At 40.8% G+C, this 25,174-nt stretch overlaps 1 protein-coding gene across 5 annotated transcripts in view; it reads left to right on the forward strand.

Moving 5' to 3' along the window:
• The first annotated feature begins 20,356 nt into the window (after positions 1-20,356).
• Positions 20,357-25,174, forward strand: part of USP34 (ubiquitin specific peptidase 34) — a 251,988-nt gene continuing 247,170 nt past the window's right edge. For all 5 annotated transcript variants that reach the window (XR_011504013.1, XM_044772515.2, XM_070512047.1 and 2 more), the window contains exon 1: positions 20,357-20,978. Coding sequence is in view for 4 of the 5 variants with exons in the window: in XM_044772515.2 (XP_044628450.1) it covers positions 20,936-20,978 (43 nt within the window). In the remaining variant the exon portion in view is untranslated. The remainder of the gene's footprint in view (positions 20,979-25,174) is intronic.

Genomic DNA, 25,174 nt, shown 5'->3' on the forward strand with positions numbered 1-25,174 from the left:
TTGACCTTCTCCGTCGGACTTATTTCACTTAGCATGATACCCTCAAGGTCCCTCCATGTTGTCACAAATGGCCAGATTTCATTATTTCTCACGGCTGTGTAGTATTCCATTATGTATATATACCACACCTTCTTTATTCATTGGTCCCTTCTTGGGCACCTAGTTTGCTTCCAAGTCTTGGCTATTGTGAATAATGTTGCAATGAATATAGGGATGCATATATCTTTATGCATTTGCGTATTCGAGTTCTTTGGGTAAATACCCAGCAGCGGAATAGCTGGATCATAAGGTAGATCTATTCTTAATTTTCTGAGTTATCTCCATACTGTTTTCCATAGTGGCTGCACCAGTCTGCATTCCCACCAGCAGTGTATGAGGGTTCTTTTCTCTCCAGCACTTATTATTTCCTTTCTTGTTAATTATAGCCATTCTGACAGGGGTAAGGTGATATCTCATTGTAGTTCTGATTTGCATTTCCCTCATAGTTAATGATACTGAACATCTGTTTTTTTTAAAGACTGGCACCTGGGCTAACAATTGTTGCCAATCTTTTTCTTTTTTTTCCCCTGCTTTATCTCCCCAAACCCTTCCTGTACACAGTTGTACATCTTAGTTGCAGGTCCTTACAGTTGTGGGATGTGGGACGCCACCTCAACGTGGCCTGACAACCGGTGCCATATCCGCACCCAGGATCCAAACCCTGGGCCGCCGCAGCAGAGTGTGTGAACTTAACCACTCGGCCACGGAGCCGGCCCCTGAACATCTTTTCACGTGCCTGTTGGCCATCTGTATATCTTCTTTGGAGAAATGTCTGTTCAGATCTTTTGCCCATTTTTTAATTGGGTTGTCAGTTTATTTGTTGTTGAGATGTATGAGTTCTTTGTACATTTTGGCTGTTAACCCCTTATCTGATATATGGTTAGCAAATATCTTCTCCCGATTGTTAGGTTGTCTTTGCGTTTTGTTGATGGTTTCCTTTGCTGTGCAGAAGCTTTTTAGTTTGACATAGTCCCATTTGTTTATTTTTCCTATTGTTTTCCTTGCCTGGTCAGATATGGTATTTGAAAAAGTGCTGCTAAGACTGATGTCAAAGAGCGTAGTGCCTATGTTTTCTTCTAGAAGATTAATGGTTTCAGATCTTACACACGAGTCTTTAATCCATTTTTAGTTGACTTTTGTGTATGGTGTAAGATAATGTTCTACTTTCATTCTTTTGCATGTGGTTGTCCAGTTTTCCCAACATTTATTGAAGAGACATTCCTTTCTCCATTGTATGTTCTTGGTTCTCTTGATGAAAATTAGTTGTCCATATACGTGTGGACTTATTTCTGGGCTCTCGAGTCTGTTTCATTGATCTGTGTGTCTGTTTTTGGGACAGTACCATGCTGTTTTGGTTACTATAGGTTTGTAGTATGTTCTGAAATCAGGCAGTGTGATACCTGCAGCTTTGTTGTTTCTTCTTAGGATTCCTCTGGCTATTCAGGGTTTTTTTTTTTTTTTTAAAGATTTTATTTTTTCCTTTTTTTTTCCTCCCCAAAGCCCCCCATATACAACAATAGTTGTATATTTTTTGCTGTGGGTCCCTCCAGTTGTGGCATGTGGGACGCTGCCTCAGTGTGGTCTGATGAGCAGTGCCATGTCCGTGCCCAGGATTTGAACCAACGAAACACTAGGCCGCCTGCAGCGGAGCGCGCGAACTTAACCACTCGGCCACAGCGCCAGCCCCCATTCAGGGTCTTTTATTGTTCTGGACTGAGCAACTGTTTAGATAAAGTTGCCATTTACCAAAATGGGGTAGATTACGAAAGGAGCAGGTTTGGCAGAGATAATCAAAAGTTCAAATTTGGACTATTAAGTTTGAAATACTCATTAGGTAAGTGGCGATTTCAAGTCAGCACTTAGATTCAGGAGAGAGGATGGGTTGGTGCTACGAATTTAGTAGTTGTTAGGTGGTATTTAAAACCATGGGACTGGATGTGATCTCCTAGGAAGTGAACAAGAAGAGGTCGAGCACTGAGCCCTGGGCACTGGTCAATCCAGGGTTCAGACATGAAAAGGAGCCAACAGAGGAGATAGAGAACAAACATCCAGGACACAAAGGGTCCATGTGAAGAGGTCATATCCAATAACTCCATTTCTAATAATTTAGCCAAAGACGATAAATGAAACAGTACACAGATATGTATACATTAGAGTGTTTATTGTTGGGTTCGCTTAAGAGGGAAACTCAGAGACAATTTAAAAGTTTATTAACTGGGTCCAGTTTAATGAAATTATTGTGAATCCATACAATGAAATGCTATACTAAGGGCAATAAAAGTGATATGTATCTATACATGTTAACACGAAAAAATATTTGTCTCATTTAAACATTTTAGTCCCATTTTAATAAAAGATTTACATGCCTATAAAAGAATGAAAGGACATGTATTAAGATGTTGATAGTGCCCATAATTGGGTTTGGGATAATGGTCAATATTTAGTTTCTTCATCTTTTACTGTAGATTTTACAATGAGTAATATTACTTTTATAAACAGAAAAGAGGTTACAATAATAACAAATAACTGCAAACTATTGCAAGTAGGTAAAAAAAAAATTGCACAAACATAGGGAGAGATTTGGATACCAGCAAGACATGAAAAAGAGCTAAATATTTTAATTAACTGCAGTTTAGAGTGGCCAAATATTATGTGGCTACATTAATTGAAGTATGTTGTTCAGAACAAGAGAAATAATAATTTTATGCTACCCTGTATTCTCACACTGTATTTCTAAATACCATATTTAATGAAAACATTGCTATTCTCTAGACAAGGCTTAATTTCTCGAGCAGGATCATGTACAGATCTGAAACCATATTACAAGAGGAAGAGGTAAAAGAACTCTGAATGTTCTGGGCCACAGAAAAGTCAGTCACAATGGAAACCAGACTTCCTACTTTCAAATACAGGAAGGAATATGCTGAAGAAATGGGATTAAACCTGACTATAGTGTTTTTCATAGGGTCAGACAGGAACCATCTACATCAGAATTACCTGGAGTTCTATTTAAAATAGTTGATTTCTGGTCCCAACTCAGGCTTACAGAATCAAAATCTCTGGGAAACAGGCAAGGAGTACCCCCCTTTTTTTTAAAATTAAGATTATGATAGATTACAACCTTGTGAGATTTCAGTTGTACATTATTGTTAGTAATGTTGTGGGTACACCACTTCACCCTTTGTGCCCTCCCCCCACCCCTCCTTTTCCCTGGTAACCACCAATCGATTCTCCTTGTCTATATGTTAACTTTCACCTATAAGTGGAGTCATATACAGTTCGTCTTTCTCTGTCTGGCTTATTTCGCTTAACATAATACCCTCAAGCTCCATCCATGTTGATGCGAATGGAACAATTTGGTCCTTTTTTATGGCTGAGTAGTATTCCATTGTGTATACATACCATATCTTCTTTATCTAGTCATCAGTTTCTGGGCATTTAGGTTGGTTCCACATCTTGGCTATTGTAAATAATGCTGTGATGAACATAGGGGTGCATGGGACTCTTGGGATTGCTGATTTCAGGTTCTTAGGATAGATTCCCAGTAGTGGGATGGCTGGGTCATAGGGTATTTCTATTTTTAACTTTTTGAGAAATCTCCATACTGTTTTCCATAGTGGCTGCACTAGTTTGCATTTCCACCAACAGTGTATGAAGGTTTCTTTTTCTCCACAACCTCTCCAACATTTGTCACTCTTGGTTTTGGATATTTTTGCCAATCTAACGGGCGTAAGGTGATATCTTAGTGTAGTTTTGATTTGCATTTCCCTGATGATTAGTGATGACGAACATCTTTTCATGTGTCTATTGGCCATACTTATATCTTCTTTGGAGAAATGTCTGTTCATGTCCTCTGCCCATTTTTTGATCGGGTTGTTTGTTTTTTTGTTGTTAAGCTGTGTGAGTTCTTTGTATATTATGGAGATTAATCCTTTGTCAGATAAGTAGCTTGTAAATATTTTTTCCCAGTTAGTGGGCTGTTTTTTTGTTTCAATCCTGTTTTCCCTTGCCTTGCAGAAGCTCTTTAGTCTGATGAAGTCCCATTTGTTTATTCTTTCTACTGTTTCCCTCATCTGAGGAGTTATGGTGTCCGAAAAGATTCTTTTGAAACTGATGTCAAAGAGTGTACTGCCTATATTCTCTTCTAGAAGACTTATTGTTTCAGGACTAATCTTTAGGTCTTTGATCCATTTTGAGTTTATTTTTGTGAATGGTGAAAAAGAATGGTCAATTTTCATTCTTTTACATGTGGCTGTCCAGTTTTCTCAGCACCATTTGTTGAAGAGACTTTCTTTTCTCCATTGTAGGCCCTTAGCTCCTTTGTCAAAGATTAGCTGTCCATAGATGTGTGGTTTTATCTCTGGGCTTTCAATTCTGTTCCATTGATCTGTGCACCTGTTTTTGTACCAGTACCATGCTGTTTTGATCACTGTAGCTTTGTAGTATGTTTTGAAGTTGGGGATTGTGATGCCTCCGGCTTTGTTTTTCTTACTCAGGATTGCTTTAGCAATCGCGGTCTTTTGCCGCCCCATATGAATTTTAGGATTCTTTGTTCAATTTCTGTAAAGAATGTCATTGGGATTCTGATTGGGATAGCATTGAATCTGTAGATTGCTTTAGGTAAAATGGACATTTTAACTATGTTTATTCTTCCAATCCATGTGCATGGAATGTCTTTCCATCTCTTTATGTCGTCGTCAATTTCTTTCAAGAAAGTCTTGCAGTTTTCATTGTATAAATCTTTCACTTCCTTGGTTAAATTTATCCCAAGGTATTTTATTCTTTTTGTTGCGATTGTGAATGGGATTGAGTTCTTGAGTTGTTTTTGTGTTGGTTCATTGTGAGTGTATAGAAATGCTACTGATTTATGTATGTTGATTTTATACCCTGCAACTTTGTGGTAGCTGTTGATTGTTTCTAATAGTTTTCCTATGGATTCTTTGGGGTTTTCTATATATAAGATCATGTTGTCTGCAAACAGCGAGAGTTTTACTTCTTCATTGCCTATTTTGATTCCTTTTATTTCTTTTTCCTGCCGAATTGCTCTGGCCAACACCTCCAGTACTATGTTGAATAGGAGTGGTGAAAGTGGGCACCCTTGTCTTGTTCCTGTCCTCAGAGGGATGGCTTTCAGTTTTTGTCCATTGAGTATGATGTTGGCTGTGGGTTTGTCACATATGGCCTTTATTATGTTGAGGTACTTTCCTTCTATACCCGTTTTCTTGAGGGTTTTTATCATAAATGGGTGTTGGATCTTGTCGAATGCTTTCTCTGCATCTATTGAGATGATCATGTGGTTTTTCTTTCTCATTTTGTTAATGTAGTGCATCACGTTGACTGACTTGCAGATGTTGAACCATTCCTGTGTCCCTGGTATAAATCCCACTTGATCATGGTGTATAATCTTTTTGATGTATTGCTGTATTTGGTTTGCCAGAATTTTGTTGAGGATTTTTGCATCTATGTTCATCAGTGATATCGGCCTGTAGTTCTCCTTCTTTGTGTTGTCCTTGTCAGGCTTGGGGATCAGAGTGATGTTGGCTTCATAGAATGTGTTAGGGAGTACTCCATCTTCCTCAATTTTCTGGAATAGTTTGAGAAGGATAGGTATTAAATCTTCTTTGAATGTTTGGTAGAATTCTCCAGAGAAGCCGTCTGGTCCTGGACTCTTATTTTTGGGGAGGTTTTTGATTACTGTTTCTATTTCTTTACTTGTGATTGGCCTATTCAGATTCTCCATTTCTTCCTGATTCAGTTTGGGGAGGTTGTAAGAGTCCAGGAATTTGTCCATTTCTTCTAGGTTGTTCAATTTGTTGGCATATAGTTTGTCATAGTATTCTCTTATGATCCCTTGTATTTCTTTGGTATCTGTTGTGATTTCTCCTCTCTCATTCCTAATTTTATTTATTTCAGATTTCTCTCTTCTTTTCTTGGTGAGTCTGGCTAAGGGTTTGTAGATTTTGTTAATTTTTTTGAAGAACCAACTCTTTGTTTCATTGATCCTTTCTACTGTCTTTTTCGTTTCAATATCATTTATTTCTGCTCTTATTTTTATAACCTCTTTATCAAGAGCAGACCAAAAGTTCAAGACAATTATCCTTTGAGAGAAAACCAAATTTTAATTTCTGTACCAGTTTACTTTTTCATATTAAAACCCATTTACTTAGATTCCTTTCAATCTTAGCCACCTTCACCAGGCATAAAACTCCTTCCAGAATTTCTCCTTCACAAACCTTCTACAACTTTCTTTTTGCCTTCAGAATTTGTCCCAAAGTCTTTCATTTTTTTTTTTTTCCACCTAGTACTTTAGGACAAATTTATCTTTCTTAACCCATCAAACAAAAATATTCCATTCCTTTTATACCTTCTTTACTAAAAACTTACACCTTACTTTCCTTGAATATACAGAGCTGTTTTTCTTATTAATTTCTAGCAGCTTTAATCACATATATTAGAACTCTTTAACCTTTAACAAACCATAGGAAACACTAAAATGGTAAGCAATTATGAATTGTCTTTTATATCAGCATTCTAAACACTTTTCATAATTTCTAGAAACACGCCACACTTTACAGTAAAAGACCCAAAGACTTTTAGCCTCTCTGCAATAAGAAGGCAAAAGTAGATAAACTTAGATACGTTTACCAGTAATGTTTTAGTGTTCTATCCAATCCAAAAATGACCTAGATACTCAGATTTTTTATCATTTAACTTAACTTGGCAAAACTCAAGGGTTACCAAAAAGAATTTCGAAGCTGTTTTTTTCCCAAGTATACAGACCATAAAACAGTTATTGTATCCACTTTTATCTATTTAAATCATTTGTTTCCAACAATTATGTTCAGATTACCTATGAAAACCTCATGAGACATCGGACAAAACTGATCATTTAAAGCTATTATTTTGCTGACGAATTTCTAACAGACAACATGAGCTCATTTGACTAGTAAACCCAGGCTTGCATGCCTGCATCATATGCAAATACCAACAACTCTTGAGGGCATGCCTTTTGAATCAAACCAACAACTTAAACTTTCATTAACCAAAGATTAATCTATGTCATGTTAACTTGAAAGACATTTGGGTTGAAACTTTTTAGAGAAACTTTTCTGTAAGCGCTTACTTTAAGTCAATGGAATAGAGCTCTTTAGAAATTGTACCATCTCGAGGTAAAGTATCACATGTTTGTAACATATATAGATACAGACAGACAGACAGACATATAGAACAAAGATTTTCCTTAGATTTCTGTTGTCATAGTAGACCACGGTGAAAAAAGTTGTTTTCCCAGTTTTTTTTTCCTCTTTCTTTCTTTCTTTCTTTTTGGCCTTAGCAATCTGGCTTGGGATCCCCTTTTGTTAAGCAATTGCAATCACAGCACGAAGCCAACCGGAGTCTGGAGGAAAGGCTGCAAATTCGGGACCTGATTCAGGCTGTTTCAGAAGCTCAATTTCCCGCTTCTCTTTTGATTTTGTTTTGTTATAAAGTCTGAACAACTTCTAAGGACAGTGTAGTGGGTCAGAAAGTGTGCTGCTTGTGAGTGTTACTCCCTATAGAAAGGTCGTAAACACTCTCTTACGTGCCTCGGATTTTCCCTCCGGCTGCCTAATACCACCGTGGGAGCTCAGAGCGTGGGGGTGACCAGCCCTTATGTGTGCGTCCCCGGACGAGCCTGTAGTTAATTACCGTGAATGAGTGGAGTTCCCTATGGGACCGCTTCACGTTGCGGGGATTGATCCTCCGACACTCCCGCTTAGGTCCTTAGTCACCTAAGGGCGCCTTTTGGTAAAGGCCGGGAGGAGCAAGTGTCCCTTTTCTTTGGAGCTGAACATGTTCAGTCTCTCATTTCTCTATCAAGCAGTTTGTTCAGACTGTATAAACATAATTCTTTCCAATTTAAAGCCAAATTAAAAATGTCAGCCTTCTCCATTCACTCCCAAGTTCCTCTAGGCTCCTCTGACCTAGGAACTTCCCTCTAGGTTCCTCTGACCTAGGAACTTCCCTCTAGGCTCCTCTGGCCTAGGAACTTCCCTCTAGGCTCCTCTGGCCTAGGAACTGTACCGGTACCCCTTAACCTCTAGTCTTAAGACCTTACCCAGCTCATATAAACTCTTGGACCGTCAACTTAAAGTAAGGAGGTCTGGGTTTCAGGACAACTCACCAGGGTCACCTGAAGAATGCAGTGATCCGGGGGGCTCAATGGGCCCTTATTGGTACCGAATGCTGGTTCAGTGTAGATTCCAGGTGGCCTCCGGTGGGTTTCTCTGAAATCCTGTCGACTACGCCAAAAACTGTCGACGAAAATAATCCATAACCAATCTATAAATGAAAATTTGGGTGAGTTTATTCTGAGCTTAAATCTGAGGATTATAACCCAGGGCCTTTCTTCCCGAAGGAAGAAAGGGCACCAAGGAGTATCCTTTTACAAAAAAAAAACAAAAAAAAACAACAAAAAAAACCAGCAAGGCACTCCAAGCTATTCTTAGGAGAACCAAAGTTTAAGAATTATTGCAGGGGCTGGCCCCGTGGCCGAGTGGTTAAGTTCGCGTGCTCTGCTGCAGGCGGCCCAGTGTTTCATTGGTTCAAATCCTTGGCGCGGACATGGTGCTGCTCGTCGAGCCACGCTGGGGCGGCGTCCCGCGTGCCATGGCTAGAGGGACCCACAACGAAGAATATATAACTATGTACCGGGGCTTTGGGGAGAAAAAGGAAAAAAGTAAAATCTTAAAAAAAAAAAGAATTATTGCAAATAATTTGAGAATAACTCACCAGACAGCAGAAATTGAGGCAATTTTTCTCTCTCTCAAATAATAGATCACACTTAATTCTGTGCTTATTATGAGTCAAACACTGTTCTACATGGTTGTGTCTGTATTAACTCATTTAATCCTCACAACTCTGAGGTAGGTACTATCAGCACCCTCATTTTATAGTTAAAGAAACTGAGGCATGGAAAGATTAAGTAACTTGGTCAAGGACACACAGTAGTTATACACAAAATTGTTCAGATGGAATGAATCTCCTCTGATCTGTAACTTCAGGAATATAAATTAAGGATGAAACCCTATGAATGTTTGGAGTCTTTATGCCTCAACTAGGCAACAATGCAGAGATTTCAGAGCGGTGGTTTTCACACTAGGGTACACATAATGGGTTATATGAACACTTTCCAAAGGACCACAAGCATGGAAAGTTTAAGGGCATCAATTTCTAAATCTTCAACTTCCATGTTGCCATGATCATTACTGTGAGGCACTGCCCGAGTGTGTAAAAACCCAGGGATAGGTGGGGAACAAAGGGACAATTCAAATGATTGGTTTTGGAAAAGTCTCCTTTAGAATTAAATCACCAGGGGCTGGCCCAGTGGTGTGGCGGTTTAGTTCACGTTCCGCTTCTCAGCGGCCCAGGGTTCACAGGTTCGGATCCTGGGTGCAAACATGGCACTGCTTGGCAAAAAGCCATGCTGTGGTAGGCGTCCCACGTATAAAGTAGAGGAAGATGGGCACGTATGTTAGCTCAGGGCCAGTCTTCCTCAGCGAAAAGAGGAGGATCGGCAGTAGTTAGCTCAGGGCTAATCTTCCTCAAAAAAGAAAGAAAGAAAAAATTAAATCACCATATACTTTTACAGGATCTTTTTTCCCTGTTATGCATATTTTTTTTGTTAAAAAGTCAAGCACTGGCCTATAAACAGATAATATGTAGGCTGGCATGGTCAGTGACGTATCTCTTCATTCTCAACTGTCAAAGAATGTACAGCTCTTGAGAGAGTGACCCTCTGTAAGCAAAGTAAGCTTCAAGCACTAAAAATAAAAATGGCTCCTCTCCACCCAACACTTAAAGGTAAGCAAGTTATTTTCCAGCTATTCTCTTACTTATTTCTTTTTTTCCTTTTAAATATATAATTGACACAGTTTATTTTATTTTTCCTTTCTCTCCCCACAGCCCCCCAGTACATAGTTGCATATTTCTAGTTGTGGCTCCTTCTACTTGTGGCATGTGGGATGCCGCCTCAGCATGGCTTGATGAGTGGTGCCACGTCCACGCCCAGGATCCAAACTGCCGAAACCCTGGGCCACCAAAGTGGAGCAAGTGAACTTAACCACTTGGCCACAGGGCCGGCCCCCTATTACTTATTTCTAAGACGTGCCATTGGCTAGAAGAAAAAGCACATTTGAATAGAAGAAGCAGTCGATTTGTTGGTGATGCTGATTCTTTTTAATTTTGGGGGATTATCCGATACAATAATTAAAATCAAGGTTAAATATTTTACAGAATTTTGCTCAGGTAAGGTATACGTAAACCAATAAGGTAATTACAACTTACTCGTCAAATCATACAACATCCTTATTCAAATTATTGTCAATTCTCGGGCTGGCCCGGTGGCGCAGTGGTTAAGTGTGCACGTTCTGCTTCGGTGGCCCAGGGTTCAGGGGTTTGGATCCCTGGTGCAGACATGGCACCACTTGGCAAGCCATGCTGTGGTAGGCATCCCACATATTAAGTAGAGAAAGACGGGCACGGATTTCAGCTCAGGGCCAGTCTTCCTCAGCAAAAAGAGGAGGATTGGCAGTAGTTAGCTCAGGACTAATCTTCCTCAAAAAAAAAAAAAAAAAAAAGAGTCAATTCTCATCTTAGTCTTTTTTTTTTTTTTTGGAGGAAGATTAGCCCTGAGCTAACTGCTGCCAATCTTCCTCTTTTTGCTGAGGAACCTGGTCCTGAGCTGACATCCGTGCCTATCTTCCTCTGCTTTGTTTTTATATGTGGGACACCTACCACAGAATGGCTTGCCAAGTGGTGCCATGTCTGCACCTGGGATCTGAACTGGTGAACCTCAGGCTGCCGAAGTGGAATGTGTGAACTTAACCGCTGCGCCACTGGGCTGGCCCCTGGTTTTTATATATATTCTTAACAGTCCCCAAAGCCCAACACCAGAATTTGATAGATGCAAACATATATATTTGCTGAAGGCATAGCCTGTCATTTTTCTCATTTCATAAACTTATAATGGAAACAATGTTTTATTGCAGTTATGAAAAAATTATTTACTTGTTATTTGACTTTACTACTTTAATAATCGACCTTGTAAGATGTGTTCTAAAATGTATTTCTCAGTGGTTTTTGTTAATATTTCTCAAAGTATAAAAATCTATAAAATATACATTGATAATATTAATTTGAATTGAAGAATGTAGTCAGACATGTCATTGGTCTGATTTGGCCAACTCTGTTGACAGTAAGGACTGCCTTTGCTATTTTTTTGGTGAGGAAGATTGTCCCTGAGCTAACACATGTGCCAATCTTCCTTTGTTTTGTATGTGGGATGCCCCCACAGCATGGCTTGCTGAGTGGTGTGTAGGTCTGTGCCCGGGATCCGAACCTGTGAACCCTGCGCCGCTGAAGCAGAGCAAATGAACTTAACCACTATGTCACTGGGCCAGGCACTGCCTTTGCTAATTATATTAACATGGCCAATATTTTCTATATATTGAATTAATTAATCTGCAAACTGAAGTTTTGTTAATAGCCAAAGTTGACTCTAAGTAAAATCCCAACCCATATTTTACTTTTATATTTAATAATTTATCAAATTGTTGCATTTTTGTTGTTTTGATCAATGGTGTATTCAAAATAACAATGTCAGAAATATTAACACTTAGGGGCCAGCCTGGTGGCATAGTGGTTAAGTTTGCGTACTCCTCTTTGGTGGCCTGGGGTTCACAGGTTTGGATCCTGGGTGTGGACCTAGCACCACTTGGCAAGTCATGCTGTGGCGGCGTCCCACATAACATAGAGGAAGACAGGCACAGATGGTAGCTCAGCGACAATCTTCCTCAAGCAAAAAGAGGAAGACTGGCAACAGATGTTAGCTCAGGGCCAATCTTCCCCACGCACGCACACACACACACACACACACACACACAACATGTTTAAGAAAGGTTAACACTTAAAATCTCATGGTTAATAAATCTCTTGAGTATAAGAACTGTATCATGCTGATGTAGAATGTTATATGCTCAGGCAGTATATTACATTAGGGTAAAATTATGTGGGGGAAGTAGAAGAGCTTGTTCCCATACCTTTGTAAATGGATGATTGTATCAAGTTGCTCAAGTTTCTAGATTTCACTGGATATATTTAAAAGGGATGAAACAGTTTTATTTAAAATGTCAGTATTTGTGTCAGAAATACTCTTTTGTAACTCTTTAAGGTTATGATGAAAAATGTTAGATGTCCAATTAAAAATCTGCAAGGGATACATACTTTTTCAAAATTACTTTGTGGTCCACAGGCAAAAGGGTTAGGAGACTCCAGATCTGACTGATATTTAACATTTATTTCAACTCTTAGGGTTCTATGAATACGGTGCTAAGAGGCCACTCACAAACACTATAAATTGTGACAGAGAACAAGCACTTAAAGGCTTACTTATACTGAGCTGTCCTAACTTAGAAAAAAACAAACCCCTCATCCAGTCTTTCTCACACATCCACCCATCCACTCTCATGCCAAGATAAAACCTTTGCATCTCTTTTTACAATCCTTTGAAAACTATTATTTTAAAAATACGTATCCAATACAAGACTGCTTACAAAAATCACTTTGTGGCAGAGTGGTAATAACATTTTTAGACATTTAACCTGTTTTACAAAGGTATGAGGATAGGTTGTAGAAAAGCACTAAGTTACAGACAAGGAAGAAAGGGAGCAAAGAGGAAGGCTAGAGATGTCCAAATTACGGGCTTCACATAAAGTTTATCGGTTCCCTCTATATTTTAGTGGGAACTAAGGCAGTGAGAAACTTACTGATTCTTATGTTTGTTTTGCTGTTTATTAAGGGTTTCTATGCAAAACCTGGGAAGCTGTTGGAGGTAAACAGGGCAGACTCTGTCTCCACTAGCCTTTCTATGAGTTAGAAAGACATCCTTTTCTCACAAACTTTACTTCCACGTGTTGGAAAATTGTCATAATATCCTAACTGTTAAAAGATGTGTTATCGCTATCCTGTTACAGTAAACATAAAACCTATGACGTCTAAGATGTACTGTAGATGGCGTTCTCTTAAGCTGTTCACTGCATAGGAACAATTGTACATAAATTGCTCTGTGAGGATGGGCATTGCTAAGAAGTTCCTGAATACCCAAAACCAAGCTCTACCATACCTTCATCTCCACCTGAAATCACTATCACACTTCTTTGGTTACTTGGTTCATCTACTCTCTAAAACTTCTACTTCAAATCTTCTATAGTCCTCTTAATCTCACATAATCCTACGTTCTCCTTGACTCCAGATAACCTTGCCTCTTATTTCAGGAAAAAACCCAAAAGTCACCTAATGGGAACAACCTCAACTCCTGATCATCTAACATACACACATGGGTATCCATCCTTTCTTCCTTCCTTGTTATCAAAGGTCAATCCTTCCACCTGTGAAATGGATTCCATTTACCCCCCACACCCCTCACCCCCACCTTCTCAGAAAACTTACAGCAACTACTCTGACTTTTCTGTCCTAGTGTCATCACCCTCTATCTCTGAGACAAGTTGCTTAACCTCTCTGTGCCTTATTATTCTCTTCTGGAAAATAGGGAGAACAAGAGAACATACCACATAAGGTGGTTGTGAGAATTAAACGAGTATAACAAAAGTTACCTATCATTATTTTCATGTTTCTACGAGCATTTACATGTATTAGTCTTCTTCCTCATCTAGTTATCCCACTTTCTCTTCAGAGTCCAAAGTCTTAAAATAGTTTTCTATTTCATAGTTTCTACTATAAACAGTCTTCAGTCTACTGTAATGAGTCTTCAGTGTACATAATTCCTTCTCCCATGACCTCCAAGCACTAAATCCAATGAACATTTTGTAGATCTCATTTTAGTTGACTTCTCAGCATTCAACAAATGTTATCTTCACCCATTTTTGAGTTCTTTTCCCTTGACTTAAATGGTACCCAAATCCCTTCCTCCTCCCCCACCGTATTCTTTAAACTCTTTGGGGCATCTTCTCTTCCTCTATGCAAATTTTAGACGTTGAGTCCCTTCAAGGCTCTGTCTTTGGTGCTCTCTCTTCACTGAATTCCCTCTCCCTGTATGATCTCATGGCTTCATTTACCACAGAGGCAGATACTGTAAATAAATTCACTTAACACCCACTGCCAGGTAGCTTTTCCTTCTTCTAATAGAGGCTGTAAAGTGAAATACTGGATTTCCAAGCTTTCCTTGAGGCTTACGGGTGGCCATGTGATAGAGTTTTGGGCAATGAGACCAAAAGTAAAGTTAGCTGTAGGGGTTTCTGGAAAATTTTTGCTTTCCTGATAAGAGAGGACAGTTGAGGGAAGTGGTTCTTTCCTCTTCCTCCATGCCTAGAACTTGTAACGCTGAACGTACAGCAGTTATCTTTCCCCCATAAAGCAAAGAGCCAGTATACTAAGGATTGTTTTCCTTCTTATACTTCCAGTCCAGAACTTTCTTCTGAGCTTTAGATTCAAACAACTGCTTGTTCAACAACTCCTTTTGGTTCTTTCAGGCACCTCAAGCTGAGCACTTCTAAAATAGTACTTGTCATTATTGACACCATCTCCCTCTGGTCTTCCTTTAAGTGATCCCTAGCTTGGTGAATGGCACCCACCATTTATGCAGTTGTGCAAATCACAATTCTGGAGATAGCCCTGATACCATCTTCTCCTCTCCCCATACCCATCAAGCAAGACTTATTCATTTCTCAAATGTTCTTAGAATGGACTCTCTTTTCTCCATTTCTTTCCTATTACTCTAATCCAAGCTATCATCATCTTTCTGGATTAATATTAATAACCCTGAGTTGTCCCTACCTCCAAACCTTTCTTTACAGATTAGTCAGAATATTTTTAAAACACAATTTTTAAAACAGAAATTTTTAAAACACAAATCTGATTGTGTTGCTTCCACACTTAAAAGCTTTTCAGTGCTTTTAGGATCTGGGCCAAAATCTTTGCAAGATTTGAATGTTCTGCAGTCTGGCACAGGCCTTCTCCTCTAGCAATGTACTGGTCATACTTGTTTTATTTCTGTTCCTAGAAACAGCCAAACAATTCTGTGTCTCAGAAGTTTTGCATATGCTTTTCCCTAGATCTGCAGGAAACATGAGTTTTCTATTTGCTGCTGTAACATATCACCACAAATTTACTGGCCTAAAACTAAATTTGTTTTAACAAACAAACATCATTTTATAGTTCTCTAAGTCAGTAGTCCAACCTGCATCTCACTGGGCTAAATCAAGGTGTCAGTATGGCTGTATTCCTTTCTGGAGGCTGAAGGGAAGAATCTGCTTCTTCGTGCTTTCCAGCTTCTGGAGGCCACCCACCTTTCCTGGCTCAAGGCCCCCATACCTTCATCGTTAAAGCTAGGAATGTTTCATCCCTCTGACCATTCTTGTGTAGTCATAACTCCCTCTGAACAAAGCTGGGAAAAGTTCTCTAATTTTAAAGCCTCATGTAATTAACTGAGCCCACATGAAAAATCTAAAACAATCTTCCCATATTAAGGTCCTTATCTGCAAAGTCCCTTTTTGCCATTTAAGGACCATATTCACAGATTCTGGGGATTAGGACATGGACATCTTTGGGGGTGGGGGCATTATTCTGTTTACCACATTGACTGCATTGAGCTACAAAAACTCCAGTAGTGGCTTTAGGGTTTTATTTTTGTTAGATAACCAAACATCTTATACAGCAAGAAGTAGGCACTTGCTAACACTGATTCAGCTGCTCGACAATGCCACCAAAGACCCAGGCCTTTTCTCTTTTTACTCTGCCATCTTCAATGCCTTGGCTTTTGCTTCTTGCCTATAGGCTTATTGTTTCAGGATGGCTGTTGCTTCTCCAGATATTACATCTGTATTCAAGGCAGACAGAACAGGGAAGGGCGGTGTACGAGATACTGTCAGTGCTCTGCCCATATCCTCTAGTTCTTATCACTTCAGTGCAGTGGCCAGACTTCCAACTGCTAGCACCAGCATTCCTATGCCTGAGGGTTTTCTCTGGCTGCCTGAGCAAAGAAAAACCTGCTTTGCTGCCTACAATCCCTCCTCCCAGCAACACTCAATCAAGGACTAAAGAGAGTGGGTGTAAATACTCAGCCTCCTTGTCCCGCTTGGGTAAGATGATTTTAAGGCAGCTGTTTATACTGCTTTGTAGAGTTTCCTAGTGCGATTAGGCTCCAAACACCCTCAGGAGTAAAGGGCTTGATAATGAATCCTTTATTGGATAACTATTCCCCCATTTCCTGTCTCATTTCTCTACTATCGTACCAGTGTTTTTTGGGATGACATCAAAATAAACTACTTCTGTTTGTCTCCCTGTCTCAGGACCTGTTTTGGGGGGAATCCAAACCAAGACAGGCCATCCTCACCTTTCCTCCTTCTTCCTGCCTTTAAAGCAGACAGTTGGTGCAGTGTAAAGTTGGTGCTCCAGTAGCTATTTTACAAATAGGAGATGACAAGCCAGTATGTGGAGGGTGGAGTGGAAAGAAACAAAGAACTTGGGTCTATATCCTTGAGCCACTGTACCAGCCGTGGATTGTCTACTGCCTGTTACAAGAAAAAAATAATCCCTATTTGTTTAAGCCATTTCTTTTTTCCTTTTTTAAGATTGGTCCTGAGCTAGTATCTGTTGCCAATCTTTTTTTTTCGTCTTCTCCCAAAAGCCCCCCAGTACATAGTTGTATATTCTAGTTCTAGGTCCTTCTGTTTCTGCCTTGTGGGATGCTGCATTAGCATGGCTTGATGAGTGGTGCTAGGTCTGCACCCAGGATCCGAACCAGTGAAACCCTGGGCTGCCGAAGCAGAGCATGGGAACTTAACCACTCAGCCACGGGCCAGCCCCATTTAAGCCATTCTTAATTGAAAATTTTTTTACTTGCAGTCCAATGAGTCCCTGATACAAATAAACATAGAAATAAAGTAATTATAGACTATAGTATAGTAAGAGCTATGAAGGGAATAAACAGAGTGTTGTCATAAAATATTACAGGGGAGGGGAGTTTCTTTTTGGGATGACGTTTAAGTTGAAACCATGAGGATAAGAGGGTTGACCATTTTGAAATTAGACAGCATGTCTTAGGAAGAACCAACATTCACCAAGACCCAGAGTAGGAAAAGTTTTTAAAAAGAGAAAGAGCAGAAAACAGATCAGTGTGTCTGGAATATAATAAGAGTGATGTTAAAAACCAGATAGACAGATTGGGGAAGGCCCAAATAGAGAGTTTATTCTAAATGCAATAGGAAATATTGAAGGGATTTAAGCAGGGAAGTGATCCAATTTATTTAAAAAAATACTCACTCTAGCAATTTAAGAATCAAACAGCAATTTGCTGGGCTTATGTATAAAGCACTGAACTGGGTGCTGTGGAGAGAAGAAAACAGCATACCTGCCTTCTAATAATGGCTCTAAGTTCCACAAAACAGTGACGAGTGTGGGTGTGAGGGAGAAGAGTAAATTCTGCAGTAAATCTGGCCTTTGATACTAATAGCAGGCTTTAACTCCAAACTCCAGAGACAAAAATCTTATGTTCAATTCCTGCAACCAGAATGCTAAGAAGGGCAAATAATTCCCAAGGCAATATTGATTTTTCAAAGTTGTGTATGTGGGGCTGGTTTTCAGGCAAGTACTTAGGAATATACTACAAATATACTACCAACCCAGAAATTAGAAATTTCAAAGTAGATTGTATAATTTTACTGAAAGCACAATTCTACCACTAGATGGTGACATGTACACAAAATACTGAAAACAGTCATCCTTATCAATCTTCTGGCTATTGAAGGTGTATGGTGACTGCTGATTACTGGTTTGAAAATACAGATTTACAAGAATTTAGGGAATATTTTCCAGAGATTCTGCTTCATTATTCTTTCAGAATGCACACCTTTCAAACACATTAAAAGGTCTCTGCTGATACATATACCAAGTCGGCACAGAAGACTGTAGATTCTAGAGTTAGGAGGCAGGAAACCTTGTTTTTACTGGCTTCTATACCTTTATCTGTTAACAAGCAGCTGAGGTAGATAAAAGGGTTGGTAAACTACAGCCCATAGCCTATGGCCAGCTATATGTTTTTGTATGACCTGTGGGCTAAGAACGGTTTTACGTTTTTAAAGGGTTGAAAAAATTTTTTAAAAAATAGTATTTTGTGACACATGAAAATATGAGTATCAAATTGCAGTGTTCGTAAATAAAGTTTTATTGGGACACAGCTACATTTATTCCATTATGTATTGTCTATGGCTGCTTTTGCGCTAACAGAGTCGTGCAGTTGTGATAAGAGACTTGGATTGCCTATAAAGCCTAAAATATTTACTATATGAACCTTTACAGAAAGTTTGTTGAGCCCTGAAGTGATGACTGAAGAGCAATGATCACTTAGACAATAATTCTTTAGATTCTCAAAGCATTTTAAGCCAAGCTTCATTTCACATAATTTGTTAAAAAAAAAAAACTAGGAGGCTTGTGATTGTTCAAAAAATATTTCTTTAAAGAACACAAGTGTGTCTTCAGTACAGCCTAGTACTTCACATCTAAGGTAGTGGTTGTCCTCATTTTCAAGAACTGTTACGGGTCCTCTCTGGTTTTAAAAGCATAGTTGACAGATATTTACAAATTATCAAAAGAATGTCGGTATCAGTTAGGAATGTGTTTGGCTACAAGTAATGGAAGTGTAAGAGTAGCTTACGAAAAAGGAGTTTATTTTTCTCACATAAGCAGTCTTGGAGTAGACAGCTGCTCAAGGATGCATCAGGGACCAACAGTTTATCACTCTGTATTATCAACTTCATGGTTGGCTTTTATCCTGTTTGTGGTTTCATTGTTAAAAAAAAAATCACAACACGGATGCTGTATTCTGTTTCAAGACCATATTTCAGGCAGAAAGAAGAAAGCGTTAGGGAGCATGTCTGCTGATTAAGAATGGGCAAGTCTTTCCAAAAGACCCACTCTGCAGATTTCTGCTTATATGTCATTTGCAAGAACTCAAACCTATGACCCGCTGCCAGACAAACCATCCCATAATTGGTTTTAAAGCAATCACAAATATTCCTTGGGGCTTTCCTTCCCCAGACCAAGGTCTCTCAGCTGCCACCTGAAAAAAAAACCCCAATCTTGAGTTTGGCTAGTCTCTGTTGTCAAGGAAGAAAAGGGGTGGGTGGGAACGGATGCCGGATGGACAATGTCCGCTACAGGATCCAAAGTCAAGTCTGCAGACCTCCAAGTTTTATAGTGAAGAAGGGAAGATGATGGCACAACAGCTCTACAGCTCCTAAGGATCACCTGTTCATATAAAGCAACTTAAAACAGGCTGGGCAGAAACTTTATAGTACTGACTTCAAGCAGCAGAAAGGCAAAGAAGGTGGTTCTGGCATGGAGAGATGGTGTGACATAACCTCGACAAAACCTATAAAAGGATTACTACAAGGCCGTAACATCTGCTCCCGTTGCAGTTTTAAGAATATTATGTACGCTACCTCTCGGACCTCTCAGTCACATGTCTATATAAATATACTGGGTACCGAAGTGAGTGAGGGAGGTACTGAGGGCAGGAGGAAGGAAAAATTTCCTACGCAAACTAGTTAACACACCACCAAACTTCAGCCGAGTATGTCCTTTCCTTCGCCTGTTCTTCACTCCCCGCCCCCTCCCCCATCTTAATATCCTTAATCTTCGCTAAGAAGCAGGATATGCTGTTTCAGGTGGAGTTGTAGATGGGCAATTCGCGAGGGGCCCTCTTGCGTAAAAAGAAGATGCCATGTGAGCACTTCACTCCGCCATTTCTAGTCCCATCAAGCTGTCTTACTGCATGAGTACAGACGAGTCTTACAGAAACGAGGGTAGCAATAAACACGGATGCGGGTTACGCCGGCCCCTGCGCTCTTCCATCCTCACAAAGCCCCGCGGGGAGGCGGCCGTGTGCCTCGACCTGGGCTGCGGCGTCGCCCCGGCCCAACTCCCCCATTAACCTCCAGCCTTCCTCCACCCCCAAGCCTGAGCGCGGAGGGGGACACGGGAGATACCAGCGCCCATTCCCCTCCGAGAGCCCGGAGGAAAAACGGCGAAGCGCAGGGGCGGGGGACAGGGCGGCGCGAGCAACCCGGCGCTCGCTGGGCCTTGGAGCCCGCGGAGTGGGCCGCAGTGGGCGACGTCGCGCAACCGCGACCCGCTCGCCGCCTCCGCCATCTTCCCCTACTCACCCGGACTCCCCCCGCGGCCGCGCTGGCTCCGCGTTTCCCTTCCGGCCGCTGACAGAGATCCGGGCTGGGCGGGGTGGGCGAGCGCGCGGAGGGGGTGGACCGAGGGCGGGGAGGCCGGACGGAAGAGGAAAGGGAGGGCGGCGAGCCGGCCGCGGCGGGGCGTGGAGCGTGCGGCGTGTGTGCGGAGGGAGAGGTGGGAGGGCGGGAGGCAGGAGAGGGCGGGAGGCGGAGGAATGAGAGCGCGAGGCGCTCCTCGTCGGGTTCTTCGCCCGGGCGGAAAGAGCCGAGCGCAGCCCGAACGCTCTATTAAAATGGCGGCGGCGTCGGCGGTGGCCGCGGCGTCTGGTCGGTGAAGTGACTCTGCTGCTTCTCTCCCCACCCGCCCCCTCCCTCCCTCTCCCCTCCCCCCGTCCTTCCCCCCCTTCCCCGCCGCCGGCGCCTCCGCGCCCCTCCGGCCTGCGCACCTCCCCTCGCCCCCCTCTTCTCCCCCGCCCGCTCCGGGGACCGCCGGCCCCCTCCCCCATTCTGCTCCCCGCCCCGTCCCCGCCGCCGCCCGCCCTCGTCGCCTCCCCGCCCCGCCGGCCGGCCGGCCCCCTCCTCTGCCTCTCTCCCCTCCCCCCCGCCGGTCGGGATCAGTCAGTGCGATCCGAAGCGGGGGAGGGGGGGGCGGCGGCCGAACGATGTGCGAGAACTGCGCAGACCTGGTGGAGGTGTTAAATGAAAGTAAGTAGCCGCGGCGGCGGCCTGTCGGGGTGCACGGTTTGGGGGACCCGCGCCGCTCCCGGGCTGCCGCGGCCTGCGGGAGGCGACGGCCGAGCCGGGCGGCGTGCGGGCCTAGCGCCCCGGGAAGGTGCGCGGTGGCGCGGCCGGCTCGGCGCCTCAGGCCCAGCCCGGCCCAGTTACCTGGGCGCCCGAGAGGCGGCCGCAGCAGAGCTCCGGCCAGGCCGGGCCTGGGCGGGCTCAGCTCTCGGAAAGTTTCCTCATTACAGGTGTCAATTAACGAAGGAACTAATGAGCCTTCGCCTCCTTCGCCCTGCCGGGAAGGTGAGGGAGGTGGGGTCCGAGGACGAGGCTCTCGTCCGCAGTCCGAACCCTTCGACGCTCCGGCCGCCCTCTTTGATTTTCGGCGTGCGGCCGAGGCCTCTCTTACCTGCTCATTTTCATTAAACTCCCTGGGAGGAGGTTGGTGGTTTTCCCCTCCCTTGGGGGTGTGTGGGCGTATTAAATCCTTCTGCCAGCCCTTAAATAGCTGAAAATGAACTGTGATAGTGATGATTGGAACCTTCATACCTATTTTTTTGGTTAGATTAGTTAATGATGTTTCTTTTTGGTGTACTATTCGTCGTTTTAATGGTAAATTCTGTTACATTAAGGAGAGCACTGCACTACAGATACCATCCCAGGATAGTCGTGGCCTGTTTCCTAGAATGAAAGGCCTTACTGCTTGTACTTTTGGTTATTAAAGAGCGTACGTTGATCTTTTCTAGCCAGATTGTTTTAATTTGTTACTCCTGACCTTCGTAAGATGGTATTTTAGCTTAAAGAAACAGGATGTATGCAAGTTAACTACTTCTGGCCCCAAAGGCCTAGTTGGACGAGGTGAATTAGATAAAAGGTTAATTTGCAAAAACTTGATTGTTGAGAGAATGCTCATTTATGAAAAGCTTATGTGGGTTTTGCATTTGTGTTGTGTGTGTGACACTTCAAAAGACTTCCAAACTACCTATTTTCTAGTATGATTGTTTAAAACGATTTATAGAATGTGTGATCTTATTTGTGTTTGAATTTTACTTTATTATTTATGTGTTTGAATTTCACTTTAGTGACCAAAGGCAGCAGTAAAAGTGGAAGGATTCTGGTTTACTTTCATCTGTGCATTTTCTTCCTGACAGGTGGAAGTAGGATTTTGCACATATTCAAACTATACTTTCCAATATTTGTCATTTTAAGTTTTCTTACAATTTTTAGGTTATTTGTGTTTATTTTTAGATACTTCCATTTTCGGTGCAAGTGGTTTATGATGTGAGGATAAGCATAAGGCCTTAGTACTTATTTCAGTGAACTGTATTTTAATTTCAGATGTAAGTTGTGTGTTTATGGCTTTATTATTCTGAAATTGGAAAATGAATAGCTTTCCTACCTAATATATATTATGAAAAACTGCTTTTAGTAACTTTGTGTTTTAAAAATTATTTTAAATTTAATTAGGGAAGTTAACTTTAAACATAGTATCTGAAGAAACTAAAGTTTGTTGATCTTTATCATCTTTTGAAAAGAGACATGGTGAAAGGTCCTATTGAACGTTATTTGGGAAACCTCTAGAAATTTGTCTAGAAGCACTCAAAAGTGCAGTGGATTTATGGCAAGTTAGAAATGTGGAGAATTGAAGTAGAATTTAGCTTTTATTGCCTTTAAGTAAATACAGTTAGTTGAACTAGGTTCGCAGAATCTGGCCATGCAGACCATCTAAGAAACCTCTTTTAATAAACGTAAGAAAGATTTTCTATTTGTGTATAAGCCCATGGTCTCTAAAAATACTTAAGACAATCTCTTAATATTTCCTTTAAGGCTCAGTTTAAAAATTTGCCTCCTAAACACTACTCTCACAATTAGGCTTCCCCCTTTTTTTTTTTTTTTAAAAAAAAAAGTTACTTCAGCAATTTTATTTGTGGGTTGTATCAAGCTGTTACAAGTTATCTTTTTTCCCTGTAGTTTTGAAATTGTTTTCATTTTTCCTCTGTGTAGTTCCTGTATCCCAAACATAAAATGCTTAAGTTCCCTGAGAGCAGGGGGTATTACTGTATCTCATTACAGTAACATTTATCCGTGACTGGTTAGGAGCATGGTGGTTGGAACTTGATAAAACTTGTTGAATTGAATGAAGTAGGTTATATGTCTTTCTTGTAATCTTGCTCACAATAATTATCTAAGTCTGTCCTTTTTCCCCCATAGGTTGTGCAAAGATGAGCAACAATCCATCCTTGATTAGAAATTGAGTTAAAGTCTCAAAATGATGTGCTCAGAATTCCTTGCTCAGTATAACTCCCCATAACAGTTTAACCAAGAGAAGTAGTAAATTATGTGCATTTTTGGGTGGTGTGTTTCAAGTTGATGTTGAAAAAGATAGGTTTTTGGTATTTAAAAAAAAATAATTCTTATTGCTTGTGAAATTTACAAACCCTGATCAAACTTAAAGTATGCCTGAGGACATTAGTAAATGTATAATTTAAAAATTTTGTGTTTTAAATGACAGGGTAGACAACGTGGATAGTATAGTTTTATATCTGATATGCAGAGAGTTTTTGGTAAGGGTAAAGACTTCATATGAAATATTTATTTTAAAATCTGGCAGAATGTAATGTAGTTAAAATAAAAATTGGTAACAAAAGATTGTAAATAGCTCCCATTTGTCATCAGTTTTTGATGAGAGGATTAATATTACTAGTTATACCTCTAGTCCTGCTGAGAATCTGAAGCTGTAAAGTCAAACCATGGAAACATACAGGTATACAGACAAAATATTACTTGCAGGTTAAGGACCCAGTGAAGCCTGTCTGTGGAACCAGGCTAAGGAACCCATAATAAGGACCTGCTCATCTCCTTTTTTAATATGGTTTTGACAGATATCCTAAAACTTGAAATTACTTTTCAAGATAGCTTTTGGCTTTAGCGTTAGAATAACCAGTCTCAACAATACTAATATATTTGAGTTTCCATTTTCCTTTCAATGCTTTGTTTTTAATAAGGAAGACATTTTAAAAGCTTGAGATGTATCAAGTGAATTTTGCTACTGTCAGTTTGTGGGGTTGCATTCAGTTTAGGAAATAATTTTAAGTTTATATTCCTGTGCTTGTTCGGTTAAGTTTGTGAAGTTGCTGCTTTTATAACTACTTTTGTGAACCAATTTACTAAGTCCAAAGCATTTCTGGATGTTGATGTGAAGTTGGAGACCTGATGTTATGCTTTTGGCCATCGCCATAGGTAGCTCACTAGTAAGTTGAGCTGGTTATTTGCCATGCTAAGGTAAATTTCTCTGAGAGCAGAGTGAAATTGGCTTTAAATTTGATTTAAATCAGCCTTTTAAACCAATTGTATGTTGTGGATTTTATTGTATCTGTGTTTAGTGAATTACAGTTTACCAGATGTTTAAAATGGACAATTTATTTGTCCCTCCTGACTATCCTTTGAGAAAAGCAGGAACATGTATTGGTATCTCAGTTTTAAAGGAGAAGAACTTGAACCTCAGAAAGGCTAAGTGGTTTGCTAAAGATCACCTGACATCTGCTTAGTTAGTAGTCATACCTGAGCTAGAACTCAAGATACTCTATCAGTATTTGCAGAATAGTTCTGTTTGTATTTTATTTTTAAAGCAGAATATTTTATTGAGCAGTTGTGTTGGGTACTTTATCAATTCTTTGAGGTAGGTACTCTATCACCCTTTTCAGATAAGAGAACCAAGGCTTAGAGTTTACATAACTTGCTTAGAGTCACATGACTATTCAGTGGAGCCAAGATTTGAACAGGACTTAATCCCAGGTTAGGCTAAAAGCCCTTGCTCTTAACAGTTAGGCTGTGCTATATAAACTTTAGGCTCTATTTAAATAGAAGACATTATTATGAGTATACTGTTTGATTGGAAAAATGAAAAATTATTTTTATATATTTTCACGAATAGCCCCTCTTATATATTACTTTTGGTAAGGAAGATTGGCCCTGAGCTAACATCTGTTGTCAGTGTTCCTCTTTTTTGCTTGCTTGTGCCAATCTTCCTCTGTTTTGTATGTGGGACAATGCCATAGTGTGGCTTGATGAGCAGTGTGTGGGTCTGTGCCTGGGATCTGAACCTGAGAACCCCAGGCCACCGAAGTGGAGTGTGCGAACTTAATCGCTATGCCACTGGGCCAGCCCCATTGTCTTTT

This window comes from Equus asinus, chromosome 6 (genome assembly GCF_041296235.1).
Source record: "Equus asinus isolate D_3611 breed Donkey chromosome 6, EquAss-T2T_v2, whole genome shotgun sequence".
In the NCBI taxonomy this organism is placed as follows: domain Eukaryota; kingdom Metazoa; phylum Chordata; class Mammalia; order Perissodactyla; family Equidae; genus Equus; species Equus asinus.